Source organism: Cimex lectularius, unplaced genomic scaffold (assembly GCF_000648675.2).
Source record: "Cimex lectularius strain Harlan isolate CLEC.00 unplaced genomic scaffold, Clec_2.1 scaffold5, whole genome shotgun sequence".
NCBI classification, from domain to species: domain Eukaryota; kingdom Metazoa; phylum Arthropoda; class Insecta; order Hemiptera; family Cimicidae; genus Cimex; species Cimex lectularius.
Window position 1 is genome coordinate 4,246,174 of NW_019392993.1, and position 20,169 is coordinate 4,266,342.

At 34.7% G+C, this 20,169-nt stretch overlaps 2 protein-coding genes and 1 long non-coding RNA gene across 6 annotated transcripts in view; 1 reads left to right on the forward strand and 2 right to left on the reverse strand.

The window, feature by feature from the left end:
• Positions 1 to 2,622: 2,622 nt before the first annotated feature.
• LOC106666284 (ovochymase-2-like) lies at positions 2,623 to 4,633 on the forward strand. 3 transcript variants are annotated; one of them, XR_002910811.1, is made up of 4 exons: positions 2,623 to 3,027; positions 3,103 to 3,231; positions 3,361 to 3,553; positions 4,241 to 4,633. XR_002910811.1 is itself a non-coding variant. In XM_014393366.1 (4 exons), exons 1-4 carry the CDS (start codon positions 2,773 to 2,775, stop codon positions 4,602 to 4,604), a joined length of 945 nt encoding a protein of 314 aa, XP_014248852.1. In that variant the 5' UTR covers positions 2,623 to 2,772; the 3' UTR covers positions 4,605 to 4,633. The 3 variants fall into 3 exon arrangements, 2 of the variants coding, with proteins under 2 accessions (XP_014248852.1, XP_014248853.1); XM_014393366.1 differs by having other exon boundaries at positions 3,103 to 3,234; positions 3,360 to 3,553; XM_014393367.2 differs by having other exon boundaries at positions 3,103 to 3,234; positions 3,360 to 3,503.
• LOC106666285 lies at positions 4,238 to 4,865 on the reverse strand. The gene is made up of 2 exons (XR_001340405.1): positions 4,775 to 4,865; positions 4,238 to 4,566 (listed from the first exon to the last, which is right to left on the reverse strand). It is a non-coding gene; the product is annotated as an uncharacterized LOC106666285 (long non-coding RNA).
• A 1,920-nt stretch (positions 4,866 to 6,785) lies between these two features.
• Positions 6,786 to 20,169, reverse strand: part of LOC106666238 — a 32,196-nt gene continuing 18,812 nt past the window's right edge. Inside the window, exons 5-14 of one of the 2 annotated variants that reach the window (XM_014393295.2) lie at positions 10,101 to 10,310; positions 9,871 to 10,021; positions 9,661 to 9,804; positions 9,409 to 9,593; positions 8,621 to 8,721; positions 8,439 to 8,555; positions 8,200 to 8,356; positions 8,023 to 8,140; positions 7,760 to 7,950; positions 6,786 to 7,693 (exon numbers count right to left, since the gene is read on the reverse strand). In XM_014393295.2, coding sequence (XP_014248781.1) covers positions 7,301 to 7,693; positions 7,760 to 7,950; positions 8,023 to 8,140; positions 8,200 to 8,356; positions 8,439 to 8,555; positions 8,621 to 8,721; positions 9,409 to 9,593; positions 9,661 to 9,804; positions 9,871 to 10,021; positions 10,101 to 10,310 — 1,767 coding nt within the window. In that variant the 3' untranslated portion in view covers positions 6,786 to 7,300. Of the gene's footprint in view, positions 7,694 to 7,759; positions 7,951 to 8,022; positions 8,141 to 8,199; positions 8,378 to 8,438; positions 8,556 to 8,620; positions 8,722 to 9,408; positions 9,594 to 9,660; positions 9,805 to 9,870; positions 10,022 to 10,100; positions 10,311 to 20,169 lie in introns of both variants that reach the window. The other variant, XM_014393294.2, reaches the window with a different exon arrangement.

Consider the following 20,169-nt stretch of genomic DNA (forward strand, 5'->3'; position numbering starts at 1 on the left):
TAGACCACTTTACTGCTGTTGATGTTCAGTAAAAATAGTGACTTTGATTGTTTAGACTATTTCGTTGATGGGCAGAGATTGGAAGAGGTTGATACTATCTCCGACCTTGGTGTCGTTTTCAGCAGAAAGGGTGATTTCAGTGATCATATCAAACAGATTCGAGGTAAGGCTCAACGCAATCTTGGCTTTATTACTTGGTTTTCTAGAGATTTTAAAAACATCTTGGCAGTTAAAATATTATATCAATCCCTCGTTCGTAGCCATCTGGAATATGCAAGTGTCGTGTGGTCCCCTTACTATGTTGGTGAGATTAGCGACTTGGAAAAAGTACAAAAGAAAGCAACCAGGATAATGGCCTTCAGATTTGGTCTTGCACACCTGAATTATTTGGAAAGACTGAACTGGCATGGTCTTGAATCGCTTAGCTCCCGCCATATTTCTGCCGATCTCATTTGGGGTTGAAAATTGTGGAATGGGGCCACTGATATCCTGAACTTACATTTATCGCTATGTATGCCTCAGCGACCACTTAGGAACCATAATTTGTTCTTTGTTCCACACTACAAAACAGAATATGGACTAAATTCACCCCTACCGAGGATAATGAGATTGCTGAATTATTATTCTAATGAAATAGATGTATTTCACGATTCGTTGAATTCAGATAAAGTTAAATTAAAATGTTTACTTGCCTTGAATCATTAAGCCTTGTGTTTTTGTTATTATTGCTTAATTGTTCATTTGTTCTTTTTGTTATTATGTGCCTTTTTTTGACTACTCCTCTTGTAGATTCTTTCTGTTGTAGTTATAATAAATAAATAAAAATACTCCTTTTAGTCGTTTTACTGTAGTCCCATCTTGGCGGGTTACAGTAATAGGTTCTTCATTAGGAAATACAGCCAAATACTAGTTGAGCTCAGGTATCCAAGCCAGTGATTGTCGGTTACGAGTTCTGTGCATGAACAGTTTGATGGATCACCAGAAAGAAGTATGGCCTTGTAGCACAGGTTGTCCTTATGGCTGATTTGTTCGTATGAGTATAGATATTTCAATTTACTTTGTTTACAATTATTATTTAGACTTATATCTATATTATGAATATGCATTTTGGGTTGAAGAAAATAGTTAACATTACGTACAATAGTAATGAATTTAGATTCATGTTGTCTAAGTACTGATAGTAATTTGTAAAGATTATAATCATTGTTAGTGACCAAAGGCGTAATAAAAATATTATTTGTTCATAATGAACTTCGCAATTAACTTTTATTAAATCTTCAAATTCTAATATATTTTCTAATTTTGGTTCAAACGGTAATTTATTATTATAAAATTTTGCGGTTTCCTGAATTTCAGTTAATAATTCTTGAGAAGATATGATGGTGAAGTTTTTGTAGCTTGCAAAATATTATGGAGTTTTCTAAATCTTGTACAACATTCAGCAACATTTGATACATAAGTTGTAATTGAATAGTAAAACCTCTTAGTTTTTCTAGCTCGACAAAATCACTTAACTTGTCGTTTAATGCTAAAATTTTAATTTTTAATTCGATAGAGTTTTCATTTATTGTTGACAATGTTTTATTAAATTCCTCTATAATTTTTACATTAAATGAGTAGTGCGATTCTATCTGATTCTTAATGTTTTCTTGGTGTTTTCGTAAATGTTCTAACTTTTCACCGTCGAAAGCATCAAGATTACCAGTTAACATCTTTAAAATAGATCCTACACCATTAAATAAACCTCTTTTTATTCTAGCATTATTCTTATTTTCTACAAAAACTATTTCTAGCTTTTCTGCAATTGCATTTTTAATATGATTAATTAATTTTAAAGTATTTACAGTATGTCTTGTTTTACTACTATTATCAGTTACATAATCTACATTTTTACTATTTGACAAAATATTATTAGAGTAGACAACCTTAGATTTAAGGTTATAAAATTCTTCTAAATAATCTAATTGATTAAATAACTCTCTTAAACTAAAATAATGAATTAAAGTATGTTATGAAATTTCCAACTTTGCCAATCCAAAGTTTACAGGAATTATGCCAATGCCCTTTGTAATATCAACTATGTTGATTCCTCTAGTTGTGGTCTATATATAAATTCATTTTTTTATTTGCTTATAACTTTATTCAATATGCTCGATTTAGAATATTACAATATATATAAGTTATGTGAAATTATTGAATAATTGAAGTTATATATTTAACTTTATATATTCTAAATATATTAAAGACATTATATATATATAAAGTTATAAGCAAATAAAAAATAAAAACACATATATTCCATATTATATAATAAAAAAAGGCCAAGACATACAAACTGAACATAGATAGTTTTTAAAACCACCTTTTGAATATTATATACTTTGATTGAAAAAAGGGTATAATTAAAGTTTGCTCTTTAAAAAAACAGAGCTAAATATTTTGTTAGAATATAAACTAACACTAATGGCATTGTCCTAAAATTAAACCAGCTCTTGAAAAAATTTATCTACTATTCAAATAAAAGAAAAGTTGTATTAAAAAAAAGTTAGTTCCCTTGATTTTTGTTTACAGTTAAAAACAAAACAAGCAATGGGTTTTACAGTAAAAAATAATTTGATGTCATATGTTTAAAAATGGTCTGAAAGTGAAAAGAAAATAGTTTAAAAATAAAAATTCCAAATTTTGTTTCGCCTATAAAATTTAGTTTCAAACGAAAAAAATTGTTGCAAATTTTCAATGATCTCTCATCACAAACTTTTAATTTAAGAAAAAATGAATATACATTTGCTCCTATCCCTTCTCATGTGTATGCTCGTCAGATCAATGAAGGTGTCTAGTAAATTCCGCCACGATCTGAAAATAACAAACGGAGTGCCAGCAGATAACCTGTACCAATTCGTCGCTAGGATAGTGTTCAAGCGAGGCACGCTCTGTACTGGCAGCATTATAAGTAAACTGTACACGCTAACGGCAGCGCATTGCCTCTTGAATCCGAATGACAAATTTATTCCAGCTGCACAAGTATTGGTAAGATTTTATCATTAATAGGCCATAATAGGGACACATTAAACAAAACGATTGACATGAATCTGTAAAACACAGGTACAGTACAAGTTATTAAAATTTGACTTAGAAGCTCCCGAAGAGAATTTGAGTCCTGGAAAGGAATTTGTCATTCATCCAAATTTCATACCACATCAACCTTCAAATTATGATTTTGCTTTGATTAAGGTAATATGTATATAGCATACCATATTTATAAAAACTGTAGAAAACACATTTTACTATTGCTAACTTTTCATTAAACTTTGATTTTAGATAACGATAATATATATATAAATAAATAAATATTTTTTTAAGCTAAAGAAATAATTATTTCAAAATATCTCGACTTGTCTGACAAACCATGGCCCCAAGATGAGCAGATGTATAAACGAAAATGTATCACCGTAGGGTGGGGAAGTATAGCATCAGGTCGTACTGTTTCGAACCAGCTACTTATGGTAAATGTTACAGCAAGACATGGTTATCTGGGATGTAAATGCTTTTTTAGGTGATTACTAATTTTTCATCAACACTTTTGTATTTATCGTTTTAATTCAGTGATGCTTGGAAAGAGAAAGCTTTTGGTTTTTTAATGAAAGTACTTTAGAAAAATAATTTATTTTATAATTCACATCATGAGCCTAGTTGAGTAGAAAATTTATTTAAATGTTTTGAGGTCTGCGTGGTGATGAACGTGTAGTTTGGTCATCTCAGATTGTTTGTCTTCCTATCTTTGTTTTAGTGTGTCAGATGCACAGACCCCACCACTGAAATGGTGAGAAGCTGAAACAACATCGACAACTACTACAGCAAGGATAGGCTGATAAAAACACAAAAAAGGGCAAATGTGCATTAAGTACTTTGCCTTAGCATAGTCCATATTTTGCATGATCTGCTACTTTTCACTGGCGAAGAGCTCCTGTAAGCTTAACGCTTTTTACCAGATCCCAAAGCTTTTTCAAGAACTCCGTGTGTATGCTCCACGCCCAGTTTTACAGTCCTAAGATTGTCAAATATAAAACACACCCTTCTTAACTTGTAAATTTAAACCTGCTGTGAAAATTATTTTTTTATTGTCAGGCTTGTATTTTAGTAAAACCAACTTCTTTTATTTTTGTAGTTATTGTATATAAAATTTATTTAGATCAAAATGTTAATGTTTGTATTTAATCCTGGTAATTCTGTGCACTTGTAGTAATGAATATCTTCGTTTGATATGTACCAATGAGAAGGAATCTGGCCTGTGCGAAGAAGATTTAGGAGCGCCTCTCATTTGCGACAACAAGGGAGTTGGCATTGGCCACTGGTTTTTGCAAGTTCAATCGTGCAATCCGTTGAGACTATCTGAAGTTAACAAAACTTGCGCCAACACAATCAGTGTGTACATGTATATCTGTCCTGTGTTGAATTGGCTACACAAGCATGTGGCTCATGTTCCCCTGGAGCCAGATACTTGTAGAGGACATAGAACTGCGACACAGTCACCACTTATTTTCTTCTTCTTTCTGGCCTACACGATCACTGCGAATATTAAAAGCCAAACGTTTAACTTTTTATGAGAAATAAATATTGAAATCTGGTAATCGTTTGGATGTTTTTATTTGTTGAAATTTGAGTGGTCTGTAATTTGTTGTGGGTTTGCCAAACATAAAAATTACATTTAAAAAAAATTATGGTAAATATTTTCTTTAACGTTAATGTTAATGCTAATTAGTAACATTTATAATACCTGAAGGTGTGCCGCAAAAACATTTCAACTTCTGGTAACATACAGACCGGTTTTCTTAAGTTTTTATACATAAAAATCAGCTAATATTTCATACAGATGTTTTATTATATATAAAAAAATCTGTTGAATATAGAGAAGTTAAAACTTCTCCAAATTTACTAAAATGAACTGAAGTATAAAATTAATATTTTCATTTCCCCCCCTCCAATTTCTAGAATTATTCTTGATGAATTCATCCCTTTATTGATTGCATTTTGAAAATTGGTACAGCATTCAAGAAAGCACTTTCGTACCTTGCTCATACTAATAAATTTAAAATAATACCAACCTAAATACAAAATATACAATTTTTCTTTATCTAACACCAAAAATATATTTTAAGCAGTTTCGTATGCGAATGAAATTAATTTTCAAATTTAAAATACAATAAACATGTATTTGAAAGTGGTGGTGATGTCTTTGTTTGGCGATCAACATATTTTTAAATAGTACATACAAAATTATTTTATCTATTAATTAAGGTTTTTCATTGAGATAAAAAAGTCAGTGTCAAGAATGGAATTCGAACCCACGACCTTCGGCTAAATACGCCGCTGCTCTACCACTTGAGCAATCGTGACTTCGATCCACTCAGACAATAACTTCCCATCTCAACCCCCACCTTTTGAATTTTCCCTCCTTTGTGGCATTTTAATTAATTGAAAGATATTAATTGGTCAAGCGGACCACGAAAACTAGTGAATTTATCTATTAAATTGCTCTTATAACAATATATTTATTTATTTGTACAAGGTTTTAATATCTGGAATACAAAACTTCTTATAAGGATTTTTTTAAATTTTTTAACAATATTTTTAATTTATTGTTATTTTGTGTCTCGAGCAGAAGCTGTACGCGACTGGAGTGTTTCTAGATGTTTCTCAGGCCTTCGACAAAGTGGCATGAGAGATTATTATACAAATAATTTTTTTTTACCCCAGGCCTATTATCTGATTATACAATTATACCTTAAAGAGAGATTTTTCGCAGTAAACCAGGGTACGGAGACTTCTGTGATGGAAGAAGTGCTTGCAGGTATGCCACAAGGGTCAATACTTGCTCCGCTGTTGTATACAACTTTTACTTCTGATATGCCCACAAATGAGAATCCAATTACCGCCACATACGCAGATGACACCGCCATATTAACAAGCCATCCCTCTTCTACACAAGCTTCACTCATGTTACAAAACCACAATTGAAAAATGGAGCAATCTTTGGAAAATAAAGTTTAATTACTCAAAGTCACAACATCACTCCGTCGTGAGACTTGTCGTAGCGTATAATGAATCTGTTGCTCAATTTAGGACCTACATTTGATAGAAGACAACCTCGGAATCCACCCACAAGATTAAAAAAACAGACACTGAACAAACGATTAAAAATGCTTTATTACCTACTCAACCAACAATCAAAATTACCATTAAAACCAAAACTTTCGATATACACATACCTACTCAAACCTATTTTGATGTGCCAAGTTTATTGATCGGCCAAATATTCCAATATTCAAAGATTACAAAGTTTTCAATCCAAAATTTTAAGACTAATTGTTTCTGCCCCTTTTTAAATAAACAATGATGCACTTCACAGAGATCTTCAAATGCCAACAGTTTTTTCATCCATCAAAACATATTACTGACGTTTTCATAGTAAATTACAAAATCACCCTAACACACAAATACGATTACTCCACTCCTCACAATTATCACGTAAACGTCTGAAAAGAAAATGGATAAGAGACCTCTTAAATGATTAATATCATTTCATTAATCCAGAGTGGCTGTCAATGGGTAGCTTTCTCCATAACGGCCGTAATGCCATAAACACAAATTACCCAATCTGCTGGTTATATATAGTACATGTACAGTTGTACATAAAAATAAATGAAGTCAAAAAAAAATTTATTGTCATAAAAAATAAAATAATATTACAACCATAAACATCGTAGAAAGTAAAAGGTGTTATTTAATATTTCTTTCATATTATGTGGATTGAATTTTTTTTTCAGATTTAAAAAACAATTTATCAAATAAAATATCAGTAAATAAGTAATAAAAATGAAGTACATACTTATATATACAATGGGATAATAAAATCGTATTTATTATTATTCCGATAATTAATAAAATCTTTTGGTCATGTTGACTAGATTTTCTCAGTACTGTCAAATTCTTCACATAGATTTTCACAAAATACAAATACAATTAGAAATAAAATAATTTTAATCATTTGTTGCCGTCTTAATTATATTTTCTGATTTAAATATAAAAACTGAGATTTGTTTTCTATATTAAATTTTTTTGTGAGTTCACATGCAGTATACCCATGTTTCTTTTACAAAAGGAATGGATATTTGAGAAGGTCCGATTCTTCTGGGCCGATGTGTTTGTCCAACTTGGTATGAAGCCTAATCTATAGTTCCTCATAACAATTTTTATTTGCACATTCATCTGCAGGGTTGGTGATTGGTTTTCTTCTTTCTTCCTAGTACAGGTTTCTCCTTTCCTTCGGTTCGGAAGAAATTATTTCTCTTCTTTTCCAAATTCCTCCTCTTGATTCGGACCTAGATGTTGCTTGACTTTCGGCTTTGCTTTCTTCCCTCGTTTGGCTGTGACGCCTTCTGTACTCTTTATCCGAGTGGGAAACAATGGACGTCCCAGATGAAGATCCGCTCAATCTCAGCATACGCTCAATATCAGCCGTTTTTGACCTAAGGACTGCTCCTCCGATTGAAGAAATAGATGTGGGTATCGGTGCATTGCTACTCATTGAGGAAGAACTCGCCGATTTCGATATCCTATCTACAGACAGCAACCTGCTATATGATGCTATGTGTCTTCCTGTCTGCACATCACTTCTTGTGTAGCCAGGATGAACCTAATCCAAATAATAAATTAAAAATACATCATTTAAAATTGATAAACCACTCGTAGCCTGGTGTACCTGAGGTGTAGTACAAATTGTAACTTTCAGTGCTTCTTGCCGAGAAGTCGGGAAACTCAATGAGCCTAGAGTTGGTTCTGTTTCTGGTGAAGTGGAACCCCATGAAGAAGTTACAGAAGGTGGTCGTGTCGGTGGAGAAAAAGATCCGATGCCACTCTCAGATGTATTTCCTCCACCACATTTCATTAAGCCTGATAAGTTTAAAAAAGTTACGTACTGTAGCTATAATTTTAAGAAACAATTAATTATTAAAATTTATTTACCTAAGGTGATTTGTTGCCTTTCATTATCCTCAATATACGGTATGTCATCAAGATTCAATGAAAAGGATGTTACAGCAGGTACAGGGATTTTCAGACTTGCCGTGATCACACCATCGCTCTAAAATCACACAAGAATAAATTATCGCTGTCATATTGCAGAAATACTATATTATTTACATGATTGTCTTGTGGGCTTAAATGGTCAGAGTCGCTGGATGAAATTCGTTTCTCGTCTGAAGCCCTCCTGGAAGAGCTCGCTGATTCACCACCAGAACCCGAGGGCACAGATCTTTTTCTAATAACTATTTCATCCCTCCTCTTTTTCGATGTCCTCTCTCTTCCCCTTTCTAATTTCCTAATATTTTAAAATGAAATATTTAAAGAAATATATAAACATTTGTTAGAAATTAGAGTACCTCGGCCTCATAGCAACATCAGGTCCACCTGTTGCCGCCATCTCATGAGTGCATGATTCCCTACTCCAATACTTCCTTTCCTCATCTAAATTGCTATCCACATTGCTATCTTCTTGCCTGTAAATAATTAGAAAATATTGTAATTTCTTAAAGCAAATGGGACATAAAGTAAATATCCTTACTCGTACAAACTAATATCTTTTTTCCTCATTATTTGGTCCAGCAGTTCTGGGTGTGAATCCATCATATGGACATATACTTCATCCAACAGTTCAGCTGAAACCTAAGCAAAAGTGAATGTTCTCTAAATGTAGGATAATATAATGCTGAAATAAAATTTGATAAATAAATAGAGCTTAAAACATTAAATTCAGATCTCATTATACTAATCAATCTATAAAAATCGATGTTTAAATTATTTAATTGTCAAAATAAACTTTAACTATTTTAAAGTATAATCAACTATTTTAAAATGTGTAATAAATCATTAACTTTTTAAAATTGTGTAATAAATATCAACTATTTAAAAGCATGTAATAAGCATCAACTAATTGAAAATGTGGAATTGTCATAAACTATTATAAAGTAAGTAATACACATAAACTATTTTAAAGTATAATAAACTATTTTAAAATGTGTAATAAAACATTAACTTTTTTAAATTGTGTAATAAATATCAACTATTTAAAAGCATGTAATAAACATCAACTAATTGAAAATATGGAATTGTCATAAACTATTAAGTAAGTAATAAACATAAACTATTTTAAAATGTGTAATAAACAAACTATTTTAAAGTGAGAAACATAAACTATTTTAAGTGTGTAATTAACTTTTTAAATGGTGTAATAAACAAAAATTATTTTAAAATAAGTATGTAATAAATATGAACTATTTTAAAGTGGGTAATAAACATCAAATATTTGTTGTTGAGTAGGGCTGTTATAAAATTAGTGTCATTAATAACTACCTGGTACAATGATCTATAGTTATCAATGAGGCAGCGAATAACATTTATTGAATCACTTCGCTCTTCCATCCTTTCTTGGCTCATCTCCTCTTTCGCCGGCCTTTTGGTACAAGGATGCAGGATGTTGGGGGCGAAGAGAGTTGCTAAATTATTGCTGTCCATTTTGTTCCCTGCAATCCACTCACCTACAAAAAAAGATGTTATAATAAAACAAAAAAATCCTGTAAAACTAAAAATACACCGATGGATCACCTTCGTTGTTCCTGTGGTCATCACAATTCCCAGCAACTAATGCTAGGAATGAAAGCAAAGAATACAACGTGTCTCTATTTGCAACTGGAAGGAGTTGAACTAAATGTTGCAATGCTTCATGTTGTAATCTACGATTCCTTATTCCTTAAAATGTCAGTAATATTAATAAATTCCCAATTACATATAGATTTTTTTTTTAAAATAAATTACTTTGTGTTTGGATGAAGGCTGCGTAGAGGTCCTTACAGAGCAGTGGGTCTGGCAGATCTCTGAAGTACTCCTTCAGAAGGGTGGCAACATCATGGGGGCTCATTTCATTTTCGAGGTTCATCTCTTTCCCACAGTCGAAGTCCTCCCTCAGCTGTATTCATATTTGGGAAAAAAAAAATTTTTAAATGTTCGCACAACTTCACCCAGACTGGAGACATGCTAAGAATTACCTGCCTCACTCGTTTTTTTGAGCTCGACACCCTAAAAATTCCCAGGGTGTTGAGCCCCCGCAATGCTAAGTGGTTAAGACACGATGACACTAGGTAAGGAACCCTCGGGGCATCACTACCGGAACAAATGTTGTTCGCAGAACCACATGATATGTTGTCTAGACCAGGCATACTTAAAGTTGGACATATCAGGCTCTCACATGAACCTCTCTGAAAAAGACGTAATCATATCATACTAACAGTTTACAATATTTAATCAACATAATGGTTGGTAATATACAATAGTTAAATAATGGCTGAAATTATACATACTCATAAAATTATAAATACTCACAGAGCAAGATATCGTAGTGTAGCATAGTAAATATGTAGTATGTAGAATATATGTATCTTTCTCTCTCTCTCTCTCTCTCTCTCTCTCTATATATATATATATATATATATATANTATAATAAAATATTTGGTTGATTTCTGCTAAGTATAACTTTTTTAAGACAAACCCAACACTGACAATGGTAAATGCCAAAATGCATCTGACAAACCAAACCAGCAAGGATAGGCATTATGGTTGGGCTTGCCTAAACTGCAAATCTATTATTGTAAAAAAATACATTATACTGCAGATAAACCAAATTGCACACACCACACACACAATATAATCTTACTATTATTAGCAATATTTGCAATAAATCGTATAAGTTTTCAATCACCTTTACGTAATGCTATTTCATTATAAAAGGATTAATAATTTTTCTGGAAATTTAAACGCAAAATTGCATATTTTAATTTTACATTTGATACTGAATTTATTGAAATAACGAATTTTCCTCCTAAAAAGTCTTGTCCTCTTAATGGGGCGCTATGACTACCATCCCCACTAATGTGGGGGTGAAGAGAGTGGCAAATGCTAGGGAGGTTCGGCAACGGGTCACCCTTGCTGTTCAACGTTGTAATCGACCCCCTAATCTCTGACCTGCAGTCGTCAGCAGGTCCTGGACGCGACGGCCCCGTTGGAGTGTTTGCATTTGCTGACGACCTTACATTAATATGCAGCACTCCCGACGGGGCACAACAACTCCTTGATGGGGCCTCCTCGAACTTCTCGAGATTGCGTGTTGAATCTGGACAAGTCTTTCTGCCTCAATATGAGGCGGAAGGGCGGGACCTGGTACGCGAACGACCCGCGCCTTAACATCAGCGGAGTGGGGATTCGCCACATTCCCGCAGGTTGGTCGTTCAGGTATCTTGGTCTGAGATTTACCCCCGGGACGGGTCTGGAAAACGTCGCCGAGCTCGAGGAGCTAGAAGGGCTGCTTGGCCGGGTCTCGAGGCTGAGTCTCAAGCCTCGGCAGAAGATGGACCTGGTCAAGCGGTATATGATACCGAGGAGGCTCTACCGTCTGGTGATAGATACCCCGTCTTTCACCACGCTGCGTAAGCTCGATGGGGTCATTCGGCATTGGGTGAAGGAGAATTTTCATCTCCTTCAGTCCACTCCGAATGGCCTCATATATGCCAGCAGCAAAGACGGCGGACTGGGGTTCCCTCGGCTGGCGCATGCGGTCCCTGTGGCGCATCTGCGGGCCGGCCTGCCCTTGGGGCCTAGGGGGCAACCGGTCACGGGGTGAAGACCTTTGCCGGTGACGCCGTGGGCAATCGTGGCTTTCCTTGATCCGTCAGGAGTCCCGATTTATACATGCCCTCCGCATGACGACCAATTCGATGGGAACTAGGGAGGCATTGAGGAGGGTGGCCTCGAGTATGACGGCCGAATGTAGGAGATGTGGGGCCGGTACGGAGACGCTCTCCCCTGTCCTTTCCTCATGTCCTGAGAATTACTCAAAGATAGTAAGTGCCTCCAGGTCCTCGTCGCCGGTCGACCTCAAGGCTACCAGGTCACTATCGAAGCTCCCCACCTGATGGGACGAGACTCCGGCCGGACGTCGTCGCGATCGACGAGGATGGGGTTATAGTCCTAGACCTCCCGGTCGCATATGAGACGCGGTAGCGGACCTCAAGGGTCGGAAGTACGGGGTTTTGAGGGAAGCCTTCAAGGAGCTGCATCGGAAGAGCTATTTTTTGGCGGCCGGTGTAGTAGTGGGGGCGAGAGGAAAAATCAGGCTCAAGGACCTCGGCATGAAAAATCTGCCGAGGTTGCTCCTCACCCTCTCCCTTACTGCCTTGAGGTCCTCGCTGTCCATGGCCTGCGGCCATATGGATGGGGAGCGTAGCTTTTTAGCGACCCATCCAGCGACTCCAGCTGTCGAGCAACACCCACCGGAAGCGACGGACCTGGCATAGTCTGCGGGACACTCGATTGGACCTGGGGTGCGGGCGAAGTTGGGAAGTAGGTGCCCGCACTACAGGATACAACCGGCAAAGAGCTTAATTTTTATTTAATCAGGAAAAAAATACATTATACTGCAGATAAACCAAATTACACACCCACACCCACCCACCCACACACACACACACACACATACACACAATATACACTTACAATAATTAGCAATATTAGCAATAAATCGTCTAAGTTTTCAATCACCTTTACGTATGCTATTTCATTATTAAAGGATTAATCATTTTTCTGGAAATTTAAGCACAAAAGTGCATATTTTAATTTTACATTTGATACTGAATTTATTGAAATAACGAATTTCCTCAACCAGTTGAAAACAATAAAACTTGATTACTGATGTATATTTAAAAAAATCTATTTATATTATTCAGAAAAGATGGAGACAAATTTAATCTTTAATTGCCTAAGTAATTAACATTGCCGTAGTATTAGGAAAAATAGTGAGAATTACGTAAAATGTATTTCCCCCACTATGTGGCCATGTAACACCTAAAAATAAATTAATCTCATTCTTATAAACTGTCCATTTTTTTAAATAACTAGTTGAACAGTAGTGATAATGAGCAACGCTGCTTTTCCGAATTCCATGCATCTGAAGGGCCAACAAAGTTTCTGTGCAGGTAACCACAAAGTGACTTTTGGTCTCTGGAAGGAAGGGGACACTACTATAAATAATGCGAGTCGTATATTCAAAATAGTTGCACTCCCACATTCTCGCCTATTTCTGTAGCCTGTTTAACCCACATTGTCTGGTCCTCGTAGTCTTATGCCACTTATCCCTTCCAAATTGATCATTGTCAACATGACTTAATTTTTAAATTGCGATCGATTGTTGTGAGATCGATTTGTATTGGATGAGCAGAGGAAGAGTAAAATGTATCATGTGAAAATGTATGTTCTTTTAGTACATAGTAACACGCTGTAACTTTAATAATTTGTATAGAAATACATAAAACAATGCCAGTAAATATGAATAATTGATTCAAATTCAATTCATAAAATTGTAGTAAATATATTTCCAATGGATATTTTAAAGTTTAAAAATATTTATGTTTATTTGTGGTTAAATAAAATTAACCTTTTAACTTAGTGATTGGTGGACCAGATCTAGTGGTTGTTAACTTATTTATCCAAAATTGTCAGCTTTTGATGCTATATTTTGCTTACACCAGCTCTTTATCTATCATTTACTCTCTCGTTCTACTCTTTCTCTTCCTCTTGTTTCTTTTTTTCTATACTTTGTATATCTATCCCTCAATCTATCTATATTTAGTTATATCCCACATTTAATTATGCCTATCTATTTATACTCTCTCTCTCTCTCTCTCTCACTCTCTCTCTCTCTCTCTCTCTCTTTCTCTCTCTCTCTTTCTTTATTTATTTTTCCCCCTTTTTATTTCTTTACATCTATCTCTTATTTTTTTTACTTTGAATTTCATTTTTTCTTCGTATTTCGCCCTTATGCTTTAATGTATATATCTGAAACTATCTGTCTCTCTCCAAGATTCCGAAAATAATCGGGTCGAATTAGCCGGTGTAAAGGATTACATTCCAAACGGGCGAACAATGAACTCATTTCAAGTAAACACTACCGCCCCCCTTCTGAGTGCTCTGGATGGACACTAGTACACTACTACACTCCCAGCAGAGTTGGAAAATCAGTACTTACAAGTACAAAGTACGAGTACAGTACTTGAAAAATAGTTGCAAGTACAATTACAAATACTGTACTTGGAATTGAAATAGAGTGAATAAGTTCAAGTACAAGTACATATAATTGAAATTACAAGTACAAGTCTAAGTACTTGTACATGTTTACTCAGGGTGCAATTACATACACTTCAGGACTTGTACTTGTTAAGGTCAATTACTCAAGTACTTGTACTTGTGGTCAGTGATTGTACTTTAAGTACAACGAGTACTTTCTTTTTTTGGAACTTTACCAGTGTAATGGATTTGTAGATACTGCGCAAAAACTGTTTTTACGGGTTTTTTGACTAAATTAGTCATATTTTGTTTGGATTATTTTGAAATACATAAACTGCCCGCTGTTAAACTCGTACTTAGCAATCTGTGAATTTAATAGCTTTAATTTGAATTCGCATTCACATTTTGAACCGACCGGGTGGAAATACAGTAGCAATGAAGACATATATTGAGATGATTCTATATAATTACAACATTATAGAAACACAATACCATAAAACCATATCAACTCCACTTGGTCTTAATATTTATAAAAATAAAAAAAACCGTAAGAAAGTAAATATTGGAGACGAGGGAATCGTCTGAAATTTTTATCTTTGAATATTTTACTAATGATATTTGTGTGTGTGTATTTGTTTATGTACACGAATATCTTAACGTAAGAGTTCGAGTTTTATTTCATTTGTCTCTTTTAATATATAGGATTTGATTATTTATTACTAGTGTATTTAAAGAATGTTTAAACTTATGATGTTTTTAATCTATAATATAATTTTAGTTCTAAACTAGAAAACCATCTCAATGAGATTTCTTAAGACTTTAAATGTATAAGACTCATACATTGATCTTTTATATTTGTTAAGGGAATAGGTAGTAATTGTAAAAATTTATACAATGTCTGTATAAATATTTGGTATGAGATTACTTAATTATAGCGACATCGGTAAAGGCAATTTGAATAGGAAAGGATTGATTGTGAGTGAGAAAAGAATAAAATTGAATGAATAAAGCTATACGGTAAAATTGTTTAAAAACATTGGTTGGGAAAAATTATTATAAGTGTAATTCAAATTGAGGTAATAATATTGCGATATTAATAATTTACAATGACAACAGTTTCAACTACAACTACTTGTAAGGAAGTACAAGTACAAGTTTAAGTACAAGTAATTGTACTCAGGAACACACAAGTACAGGTACAAGTACTTGTAATTGTATTCAATGTTCACAAGTACTTGTACTTGTACTACCAGTATCAAGTACTTTTACTTGTACTTGTTGGCGCTGGAAATCAAATTGCAAGTACGTGTAAAAGTACTTGTACTTGCAATTACTTTTGAAGAACTTGAGACTTTTAAATAAATGCGTTGTCCCGCCCTTTCTTTCACTGATGTTCCTGAAATAAAACATTCACACATTTACTCAAATACTTGAATGAAGTACTTAAGTACAATTGTACTTAGGTTCTCACAACTCTGACTCCCAGTCAATTCATGTCGAATGAACTGTCACGACGTTACTCATTAGAGATGGCGCAGAGCCGAAATCGTCCGAGACGGACGACAAGCGAGAGTAGGCGGACCCTAAACTAAAAACTAAAACCAAAATGAAAAAAATTCCCGTATTTTAATTTATTATTCTTCAGGGAGAAAAGAATTTAAGATTTCAATTGAATTTTGTGTATTTGCAATTAAAACTTTTCATCTTTTAAATTAGTTAAAATGTTTGTGGTCGTCAAGGATCAACACAAAGTTAATGTTTTATTTATTTTTGTAATACGTGCCCCGAAAGGATAAATGGCGAATATTTCCTACTCGTCCGATCGTACTTTTAGATCCAAGATTAAACGGGCTTTTCATTAATAGACGAGCCGTTGAATTGCTCTCGGGGAAATAAAAAATAATCTCATCCAGATGCAAGGGGAGTGGAGAATATTTTTGATAACGATTATAATCTGGAAGTGCCAACAGAATCCCTGGCAATCTCCCAGTGGCCTACCGCGACACATACAAATACCGCGTGCCGATCCTTTCAGTGCGACAATTCTCTTTTGACCAATTGCAACAGCAAACAAACCAACTTCCACACGAAGACAACAAAGAACACGACATTATACAAAATGTAAGTACAATTTTGACAAGTTTCTTATATCTATCAATCCCTTTCTACTCTCTACTTCCATGTTTGGTCATTCGCATTGCACGGGGACACAGGGTCATCGATGATCTTAAAGCTGTTTTTGCTTTGCCCTGTGAGAGCCATAGCGGTTTTGAACAAATGTGAACTTGTAATATAACTTGATTTGTATATATTTTTATATATTAATCAAAGTTTCACGTTTTTTAACGTTTAATAATTAAGACTTTGTCTAAAAAAGTTAAAAAAAAGAAGTAAATTGCTAAGAAAAATAAAAAATGAAAAAAAATAAAATAAGGATAGATAAAATTTGTTTTAATTTTGTTTTAGATTTTTAATTAACATTTCAATATCGCGTTTTTCCTCCTTAATTGCATCTCGAAGACGCCTCGGCACACTTCCTACCAGTCTGGAAATGTCTCTTTGCTGGAGGTAAGCCGTTGTTCACGAAGAGATTTTTCAAGATCGTGAAGTGTATCAGGAAATGATGGAAGTGCTCTTATTCGTATTTTGAGGTTATCCCTTAAATATTCGATGGGGTTGAAGTCTGGAAACGGGCTGGCCTGTCTAAGACTCTGATGTTATGCTGTTGAAGGAACGTTTGAACTATGAGAGCGACATGTGGATAGAATATCGTGCAATAGAATAGGATTGTCGCTGATTTCATCGGGGATAGGAAAGGCATGATGATCCAAAATTTCTGAGCTACGTTGAATAGGTCGGCTCTGGGAAAAAGTAAACGCTTTGAACCTTCCATTTCGCCTTCTCTATCCCTTTCACGCCCACCTAAACTAAAGAAAATAGATACAAGAGAAAGAAAGAGAGAGTGAGAGGGGGGTGATTGGGAAGCCTACGATGTCTGAGGAAGGGAGAAGATTATAGTGAAGAGTGTAAGAGGAAAGAAAATTGAGAGAGAGAGAGAGAGAGAGAGAAAGAGAGAGGGAGAGATACAGACAGGCAGAGACAGAGTAAAAGAGAAATATAAATAGTGGTAGGCAGATGTATAAAGATAGGTAGATACAGAGAGGGAGACAGGGAGATAGAGAGGATGACAGGGAGTGAGGGAGGGAGAGAGGGTGAAAGAGAAAGAGTGGTTTGGTGCTTTTGTGAAAAAGAAAACCATGTTGTCATCTTCGGCCTCCTTTCCATAGTGTCTGCTTGCTATAATGTTATTTCTACCCCGAGTTATTCCTGTGAACTTTCAATTTGTGACGGATTTCATCATTCAGATTTAAGTGTTACGATTTATCTTCGATCATATTATCAGTGCCACCATACTGTATAAATTGTCGCAGTTCTATTTGTTGTGTCTTATCTTCTTCTATATGTATCAATTTATCTAAGGACACCCAGATTGCGAGAAGTCTCGCTTGTTGCTGCACCGATTTGCTAATTTCAATTTTTTAACACAAATAAGAGTTGAATCTCTATAGACAACTGCTGCGCATCCTACACCTGCAGAACTTTTACTCCCGTTTGTGAATACTCGATTACCTTTTTCCCAAGTGTATTTTCAATCTCAGCGGGATGATCCCATTTTTCCATTTCAATGGCAAATCTAGCATTAGTTGTGCATAATGGGTAGAAGGGGATCCTTTAACGGCTTCATAGATATCTACTACTTCTTTAATTTTGTAGTCAATTTGCGTTATTCCTGCTAGTAAGACTGCTGCATGAAAGGATATTGTCCTGAAGCCTCTAAGAGCTCTACATTGAACCCTTCTCAGACTTAAAACGTTATATTTTTTATTTAAAGCATCAGACCGAACAGGAGCTCCACAAAACTTCTAAACAAAATGGCGTGCTTATAAATTATTTCTAACGCTCCTCCTCCAAGACCGTTAGCCGTCTTTGAAATTTATAATCATTTTTTCGCAAGTCTTTTGAATATGTTGATTCTAATTCAATTAATTGTCGAAACAAATTCAATATACCTTTTGAGTTTTAACTGTTCACATCATTTTTCCCGCTATCCCGTATCGGTTCTGAGCTCCTCTTCTTGTGATATGTAACACACTTGATTCTGAATGATTAGGGTTGATATATACTTATTTTTTGACCACTTTTATATTTCAAACATTGCATGATTTGCCCAAATGTTTAACTCATACTCTTCTTTGGCATAAACTACTAATAATAGATCATCCACAAATGCATAAATCTCTATACATTCCGAGATTTTCCTTTCAAAGAATTATACATTAAGATCCAACATCCCTGTCCACAACATGATCCTTCCGGCCACTCTTTTTGAGTCTTACGGGATAATGATAAAGAATTTAATTCTAAACTAGATTCTCGATTTTTAAAATAATTTTATGAAGCCGAAACAAATTTTTTGGACATCAATTTTTGATTAATTGCCTTAGGATAGCCGGCCAATATGAAGCATCAAATGTCCCAGCTACATCCATTGATATAATCAACGCTTGCTTCTTTTTGACTAATTTAGATTCAACTAGTTGTTTAACCTCAATTAATTCCTCAACTGCTCCTCGCTGTGGTATAAACCCAAATTGTCAGTTTTATATACCTTGTTTTTTAATGACATAATTCATCATAAGCTTCTATAGTACTTTTCCGGCCAACAGCAGGAAGCTTGTAGGCCGGTATTGAGAAACGTCTTAATGGTCTTTTTTTCCCGGTTTTTCCAAATGTGTCAGTGAAGATTTTTTCCAAGATAAAGGAAACCATCCTTTCTGGAAGCATTGATTATAAATCACCGTAAACTGCTCGGAAATTTATTTAAAAAAATTTGAAATATTATTTTTGTTATGCCCTTTTCTCAGAGAGTGTGGGTGAGAAAGAGTGGTGTGTTCCTTAACTTAATGTCCAACTATATAATTAATATGCCAATCTTTTTCCATCTTTTTGTACTTCAATCTTGAACTGCAGAGAGTAATGTGGAAAAACGACTTATGAAGACATTCCGCGACAATAGGCAGATCAAAATTTTTTGGATTTATTATTTTGTTACACACACGTAAAAGTCCAACACTAATTTTTGTATCAGTGTAAAGCTTTTGTTTCTTGTATAAAGTTTTCTATGTGTATTAGTACGAACGATGAATCGACAGGGTTGATAATCTTAAGAAGCAAGACCGATTGGACTGTCGCGCGTCGTTGGTTTTATCAGAATGGTTTAATATTTAATTGAAGAAATCCAACTGTCACAACATGACGTTTAAAAATCTCATTATTCCTTTTCTTGGAATCTTTTTCTAGATATCCAAATATAGACGAGGGGGTTTGAGGAATTCATTTGTGAATGCCAAAGGTAGAGAAGTATGTCTACCTTGAGGTCTGTTGCCAACCGGAGGTCGAGAAATATCTCCTCAGCATACCAGCACCACGTCCTCCTCGCAAATAATCGTTGACATTGTTCACGATATTTTACTTCATTTTGAAACGGACGTTATCCGAACTACACGGCGTCTTGTCAGGATACTTTGGCGTCGCGATACTTTTATAAATTAAGTTAGAGAATTATAACATTTTGGCACTAATTCAGTTGAAACAGAGTGTCCGACTATTGGGAAAAAATTACTGAAAACTCCTACGAAATTATTTACTCTGGTCTAGGCCGTCCAACATTTCATTCAGGCTCGGCCCTCTTTCTGTGACAGTGCCAAAGGAAAAATCTTTATTAGAACTATCACCAATGGTGAATCAGGAACCGGATCTCATAACCGTGCTGTATGTTATTTTTTCAATTGGCTTTACTGGCTTGATGCACACGGGAAAATCAGGCCGCTGACTTTACTCGAGTGTTTCCTAGGGAAGTTTCAAGAACTTGGGTTATTAAAGGATTAACTGCGACTATAAGATTACATCCTTTCAAAATTTATACGCTTACAAGTCAAATT